Genomic DNA, 7,183 nt, shown 5'->3' with positions numbered 1-7,183 from the left:
TATAGATGAATTTAAAGACATATTCTTTAAATTTGAAGATGAAGATGAAGATAGAGAAGCCACTACCAATGCTCGTGAAACTTATATCTAGAATTTTTTTTTATTTATCATTAATACACTACATATTTATTATAAAAAAATAAAAAAAATAAAAAAAAAGTGTAATTTGTGAAGATGATAAATAAATATATTCATTAAATATATTCATTAAATATGTCTATTCATATATTTTTATTTTTTAATAGTTAAAAAAGTGATTATCAATACATTTATATTTATATTTATAATTTAATCGTTAAGTATATTTAAAAAAAATAAATAAATAAATAAAAAAACTCATTTATACTTGTGGACACATTTAGCTGGGATCCGGCATTGTCCTATGTACGTATATACAGTGACCCTCAAAAGCAGTGAAGCGAAAGACTCTCTCGCCGTGGTTATTAAAATCCCCACACTTTACCAGTCCCACTCTGTGCTAGGGTTTTAGGGCTAGGGTTTCTCATCTAAAAAATCGGCAACTCCGGATTCAGCCATGGATAGGTATCAGAGGGTCGAAAAACCGAAGCCCGAGTCGCAGATAAACGAGAACGAGATTCGAATCACAACCCAAGGTGCCATCAGGAACTACATCAGTTATGCCACCACTCTTCTCCAGGTACCTGCCCCCGCCTTTTCTTTTTCTCTCAGTTTTTTGTGGTTGCATTTTGAGTTATTTTTGCTATGTTTTGCTTCTTCTTTACTCTTTGGCTATAGGAATTATATAAATGTTTATTTAATTTCTAGAGTTGTGGGTTTATGCGTGACCCCTCCCCTATAGATTGAGCATGTTGTGTTGTGATTTACTGGTATAATGGTTGTGGTTCCAGATAATATGGCATACTGTGTTTTTTCCTGTGGTTCTGTTTAAGAATATTTTAGATGCCGTTTTCCTTCTCTCGTTCTTTCTTTTTTGTTGTTGGGAGGGGGGGGCTCTTATTTTCGGGTAGTGTTTGTTTCTGTAGTTCATGGATTTTTGACTGGGTTTTTAATGGTTGAGTGAGTGATATTGTATCATGATATGCTTAGTTTCTGAGTCCTCGTATTTTTTTGCGGGTTCTATTAGGTTTCTATGGTTGATAATATTTATCAATTGTTTTCGTTATGATTTCTGTGGCTGTAAGCTTGTGAGTGTATTTTAAACCATTTTAGAATACACTGGGTATGTTGTAGCCTGTTTGAGTTCTGTTTAATGGTCAGTGTAATGCCTAGCCGACATGCATCTTCGAGAGATACTTAACCTCTCTTGACTGGTTGTTTGGGTTGCTGGGCTTTTGAATTGAGCATATTGTTTTCTATTTCTTCGTTGAGGGTGATATATCTGTTCAATTAGATGACTGTTAGGGTAATAATTTATGGAATGTAGTTTATTTTTGTTAAATTTATTCCATTTTTTTAAAATAATGCATAGTTGAAGCTTCTAATATCCCAAGCATATGGACATCCTTAGATATCAATATATTCTAATTTTAGGTGGGCTATTACAAAATGAATAACATAGTTAATTTTTTAAACAGTTCCATTTATTTTATCCTTAAATCGTAGTACGTGATCTATGCTGATAGATCAAATGGATAAAATTTGTATCTTGGATTTGTAACTTTTTAGTTTTTAATGAAATGAAAAAATCAATAGAGCCATCCAGTCTTCCTAAGATAGCATATTCTATTACTTTATTTAGTTTTGGAAATTCTCTTTTCAATTAGCACCTGGTACTTATAAAAAAAATGGCACACTGATTTTGTTTAAGGGAGACAACTTTATGATAATATATGCCAAAAACAGCTAACTTTAATACTTGAGTAGATTAGTTTTTATATGCTTCACGCATGACAGAACAGATACAAAAAAGTGCTTTACGCATTACTTAATAATTCAATTTAAAGTCTATTTTTTTGTCAGAAATTCCCCCTTGGCTCTTTATGATATGCCTGGCATAGGTCTGTAATGTTAACTTGGCCGTTATTAGCACTTTCAAGGTGTTTAATGCTGCTTGAAACTGCTGTTGAATTAAATTAAAGGGTGGACAGTGGCATTTTCAGGCAATTGCTTCTGGCTCTGGCCAAAATGTGTGGCCAAATCCTATGTGCATGTCTTAAGACCTTTGCCGTGTCGTGGCAGTGTAGTTGGATTCTTTCATTAAGTTTTATGTTGGTCACTTTTGACAGAGGCACAATGTAAAGTCATGTCCTGTTGGTGAGTGTCTCTTACCGAATTAGATGGAGGAATGGCAAGAGCCTATCTCCCTTTTAATTGTTTGTAACAAAAGTTGAATCGTATAATTCACTGAGCACCCTGTCATAAGAATGGTCCCTTATTTTTTATTTTTTAACTTGACCTTTCGGGTAAGGACAACAGGGCTGATCTTGAGGATTAAGGAATCAACAGTGGATTTCAAATTGAACGAAACCAAACCGGGCACATACTTGTTCTTGGATATATCTAGTGGAAGTTGTCGTTTGGTAATAATTGTATATATGCTGATTCTAATTTCATTAATGTAACCTACTTATATAAAAAAAAAAAAAATCATTAATGCAAAACCTGGTAAGATGATATTTTGGTGCATTAAAACCACAAATTATATCATTCTGCTCTAGATATAAAAAAGTTGCAAGATTGAGAAGCAGGGATGAAAACCACAGCTTAAGTGCTGGTGCAGTTCAAATAGGAAGACTAAAAATGGGGAATGTGGCGAAATCTGTAATCAATCACTATACAGTTATTAATTTAAAACTTGGTTTTTCTTTTCCTATTGAGTTCATTATCTTTAGGGAATGTGACAAACGATTTCTTTTTATGAGCCGTATCTAGGAAAGGGGTCCTTTGTTCTGCCACTTTATATTTAGGTTGTGTGTACCCATGGGGTTCTTTCCTATGATGTGACATTCAGTCTGAGTCCCAATGACATTTTGGGCATTTTGTTATCAGAGTTTGATGAAGAAGCTCACAGTTTGTTCAGGTTTTATTCTGCATTTGTACACTTCCTGTGTACTTGGGCTATGCCTTTTTACTTGCCTTAGTAAAATTTTCTCATCTATCAAGAAAAAAAAAATTTCTTATCTATAAAGAAAAAAAAAGTTTGTTCAGGTTTATAAGGCTTTGTTAGAAGTGGTGACTGCTGGCTGGACTTCAAGATTTTAAATTGACGAGCACCTTCCAACCTGACCTGACTTGTTGGCTTCCATCATGTAGCAGAAGTCATTTCTTCCTTCAAACTCATTTTGGGTTGGAAGCCTAAATATGGTTGGCCAAATTCCAACCAAAAAATGTATAATTTGTATTTGAGGTTTTTCAAAGGACCATTTTCTCCTCCCCGAACTCCTCCCCCTAGGTATTGCATGGCTGAGATTACCAAGAGTAGGATGAGATTAGCGATTTTCTTTCTTTTCATCGTTGCCATTTGTACTTGGCTTCTTGCATGGTTGCTGGCTGTCCTTAGTTAAAAAAATGCCAGCTGTAATGCGCAACGATATCTCCCTTTAATAAATAAACGCTAGTTATCCCCAACAAAGAGATTATAAATAAACGCTGGGGGTTGGCTCAAGTGGTAAAGGCCTTGGGCTTGGGGGTATGCTCCTCCTAGGTCTAAGGTTCAAATCCCCTTGGGTGCAAACAATCTCTAGGGGCCATTGGACTAGGTGACTTTTCCCTTGAATTACCCGAGGTGCACTTGTGGGAAACTCCTTGCCGAGGGCCTGTGCACTCTCGGGATTAGTCGGGACGCTGTTCCTGAACACTTGATGCCAATCAAAAAAAAAAATATTTAAGTATAACTGAAAGAAAATGAAAGCATCATAGTTGGTACCTGGAATCCGTATGTCACCAATGCATCCATAAAAAGCTGGAAGCAGAGCCATCTCAGTTGCCTCATCTAGGCAACTGTTCAACATCATAAAAGGGTTGCATCTTGAGCAGAAGCCATCAATGACTAACAATACAAACTAAAGTGTTTTAAGTCACCGGATGGACATACTTTTGCAGATGAGTTTCCCAATCCAAGCCATTCTGCTCGTGAACTCATTCCTAATCCGGGGCTAACTTTTTCAATAATAAAAGTTCTAGTTAAATGTTGGAACCTGCTACGTACCAAAAAAAAAAAAGTTGGAACTTGCCATTGAATTTTTTAAGACCAGTCATGAACATCGTGCATTTAATCTTGAGAGCTTTTTGTGCATCTGTTAAACATTTATTGTTGAGGTTTTTTCCTTTCTTTAGTTTCTTTAACCTTTGTGTTTGTTCTCAGAGTTTTCATGACTCTCTTCTTGATTTTGCCGCTATTTGCATATATTGATTTATCTGAATGTCTTACATTATGTGTTACTCATCCGATATCATGTCTTTATAGTTTTGCATGTGTGAAGTATGTTGCTTCATTATTTTATTAGAAATATGATGTGCCTTTATTAATTTGGTGACATCTTATGATTAGGAAAAACGTGTTAGAGAGATTGTTTTGAAAGCAATGGGACAGGCAATCAGCAAGACAGTAGCCATTGCTGAGATTTTGAAGGTTGGTATACCTGGCAAGATCTTTCTAAGACTCTCTCTCTCTCTCTCTCTCTCACACACACTCTCACACACACACCCCCTTGGGAACTAATTCAATATTTATGTCCTGGAACAGAAGAGAATTCCCATGTTGCACCAAGATACTGCCATTAGCTCAGAAAGCATAACTGACGTATGGGAACCCATTGAGGAGGGTCTTGTACCGTGAGTTTTTAAGTCGTCATATTTTGATATCCACATAAATTTGTATATTTATGATCAAAACTTTTTTTTATTAGTAATATTTATGATCAAAAGTTATCATCATACTATAGATAACTGATCCTTGTGTACACTTTCCGTTACTAATCTTCTTTCAATCTTCTTTCATTACCTATCGAATATATCTGAGTATTAATGACTGATGCAGTGTGGAGATGACTCGCCATGTCTCAATGATTTCAATCACCTTATCTCCTAGAGAGCTAAACCGAAATTCTCCTGGGTAAGTTTACAAATCTTTGGCGGTGTTCAATTTTTCGCTCCATAGATCAACTATTAATATTTTATGCTATACTTTCCTGATGCAATTTTCACAAGTGCACGCAGCCGCTGAGACTTAATAATGTGTAATATTTTTTCTTTTCCGAGTTATTCAACTTGGCTTTCATGGCATGCTGTGAGAATGTCTGAAAATTTTGTCCACAGGTACCAAGCTCCACGTCATGCTGAACAACCAAAGCCACAATCTACTTATCAACAGCAACAGCCACCTAAACAAGCACGTGCCCCATACAATGCTGTTAATGAAGGTGGTGCGAGCGGCAAGTGAATAATTTGTGTGATTGTTTAGATGAACTTTTCTTATCTTTTGTTTCTCTTTGCCTAGGCAAGGACTTATTTTGTTTACCCTCTATTGTGTTCCATCTGCTGTGCAATATGTAACATGTTTCCTGCTCTTGATCTCTAGATTCATATGGACAAGGACGGGGTCGTGGGAGAGGAAGAGGTAGAGGGAGAGGGAGAGGGAGAGGTCAGAGTTGGGGCAGGGGTGGATATGGGAACTATCAAGGTGGATATGGAAACGATCAAGGTGGATATGGAAATGATCGAGGTGGATATGGAAACGATCGAGGAGGATATGGAAACGATCGAGGAGGATATGGAAACGATCAAGGTGGATATGGAAACGATAGAGGTGGATATGGAAACAACCGAGGTGGATATGGAAACAATCGAGGTGGATATGGAAGCATTCGAGGTGGATACGGAAACAATCGAGGTGGATACGGAAACAATCAAGGTGGATACGGACATTATCAAGGTGGATATGGAGACTATCAAGGTATAAATCTTGGTTATTGGACTATTATATGGGAGCAGATGGTGATATTTATGATGCATATTTTATTGAAGCATTTCCTTTGTTACTCACTCTTTTTACTAGCAGATAATGATGGATATTCAGACCGGGGTCGAGGCGGTGGGCGAGGCAGAAGTCGGGGTTATCGTGGTAAGTTTCTTTGTTTATCTAATTGTGCAAGTGAAACTTATTATTGCACGTTGTTGGATATTGATAGGTCGTTCGGTATATACAGTGAGGAACTAATCCTTTGGTAGTGGGTTTACTTCTGCAAGCATGTACATAGCTGCTATAGAAAATAATTCATTTTGGTCCAATTTTAAAATTTTGGCAAACCATTTTAAGATCCTTGCTTTTCCTGAAGGTACTGGATATGAAAGAGGTAGAGGTGGAGGCAGAGGGTATGGCCGTGGCCAGGGACGTATGGGGGGACGAATGGGTGGCCGTGCAAGTCGTGGTGAGAACCAGGAATAGACTGTTTGCCTTTTGCTTTTAGCTAAATTCTTGCCTTGGCCTGTGGGTTCAATCTATATGAATAGGGTTTTAATAGCGTGAAATGTGGTTCACAATCTCCAGCATTATTATTCAGTGGTTTTTTCTTTCATCGTTGTATGGATGTGGGCGAGGTTGTTCTGTTCATCTGTTGTATCCGCCCTAAAGATCAACGTGGTTGGTTTGCTGTAATTCATTTTACCCTTGTGGTTGCTAATATCCTTTTTGACTTTTGTATTTATATTTATATGTGTTTATTTCTTTGATAGAATTTCCTCTCTACTGGTCTTGTGCCAGGTTCAGTTGAATTTCCCCTTGGTGAATGTTATAGGATGTGATCACAGCCTGATATTCTGTAATTAGGGTTTGAAATAGCTGCACCGGGTCCAATGGTTGAAGGGGGGTAACATAAAGGGTGGGAAGTAAAATCTAGCCACTAGTTTTAATTAGTGGTTTCTGTGGGATTTGAATCTGGTTTGCCGTTGGAAAGAAGAATAACTATCAGATAGGTGATCGGAGGTAAAGAGCATAAAACAAGGAGAGCTTCTTACGTCTTAGGTAATTGGCCACAATAAACACAACACATCATTTTCATGCATAATCCTCATGTGAAGAATGCTTTACTGAAGAATGTTCGACACCTTTTGTCCTTGAGGTAGTCCCGTGATTGAGTTTTCTATAATTTTCTGACCTAAACAGTTTTTAGATATAGACACAACACTGTAGATTTCATTGCATTAACTATTAAATGCTACCTATGGGTAATGTAGATTTCAATATTTATGTGATACAGATAAG

General features: G+C 36.9%; 1 protein-coding gene across 4 annotated transcripts; it reads left to right on the top strand.

Moving 5' to 3' along the window:
- Window positions 1–364: 364 nt before the first annotated feature.
- Window positions 365–6,656, top strand: LOC108986752 (TATA-binding protein-associated factor 2N-like). Of its 4 annotated transcripts, none has more exons than XM_035695098.1 (8): window positions 365–658; window positions 4,472–4,552; window positions 4,667–4,755; window positions 4,961–5,035; window positions 5,239–5,342; window positions 5,501–5,875; window positions 5,981–6,043; window positions 6,258–6,656. In XM_035695098.1, exons 1-8 carry the CDS (start codon window positions 536–538, stop codon window positions 6,365–6,367), a joined length of 1,020 nt encoding a protein of 339 aa, XP_035550991.1. In that variant the 5' UTR covers window positions 365–535; the 3' UTR covers window positions 6,368–6,656. The 4 variants fall into 4 exon arrangements, with proteins under 4 accessions (XP_035550991.1, XP_035550989.1, XP_035550988.1 ...); XM_035695096.1 differs by having other exon boundaries at window positions 375–658; window positions 5,239–5,354; window positions 6,258–6,642; XM_035695095.1 differs by having other exon boundaries at window positions 398–658; window positions 5,239–5,354; window positions 5,978–6,043; window positions 6,258–6,628.
- The last annotated feature ends 527 nt before the right edge of the window (window positions 6,657–7,183 follow it).

The sequence above is a fragment of the Juglans regia genome, chromosome 10, assembly GCF_001411555.2.
Source record: "Juglans regia cultivar Chandler chromosome 10, Walnut 2.0, whole genome shotgun sequence".
Classification (NCBI taxonomy): domain Eukaryota; kingdom Viridiplantae; phylum Streptophyta; class Magnoliopsida; order Fagales; family Juglandaceae; genus Juglans; species Juglans regia.
The sequence above is the reverse complement of the archived record's forward strand: the minus strand, read 5'-3'. Positions and strand labels throughout refer to the sequence as shown.

What these genes read in the sequence shown, in the direction of transcription:
- LOC108986752 (XM_035695095.1), top strand. Translation starts at nt 536, where the DNA reads ATGGATAGGTATCAGAGGGTCGAAAAACCGAAGCCCGAGTCGCAGATA. An exon ending in CCATTGCTGAGATTTTGAAG is followed by an intron (nt 4,553 to 4,666) that starts GTTGGTATACCT and finishes GTCCTGGAACAG; the next exon opens with AAGAGAATTCCCATGTTGCA. An exon ending in ATTGAGGAGGGTCTTGTACC is followed by an intron (nt 4,756 to 4,960) that starts GTGAGTTTTTAA and finishes TGACTGATGCAG; the next exon opens with TGTGGAGATGACTCGCCATG.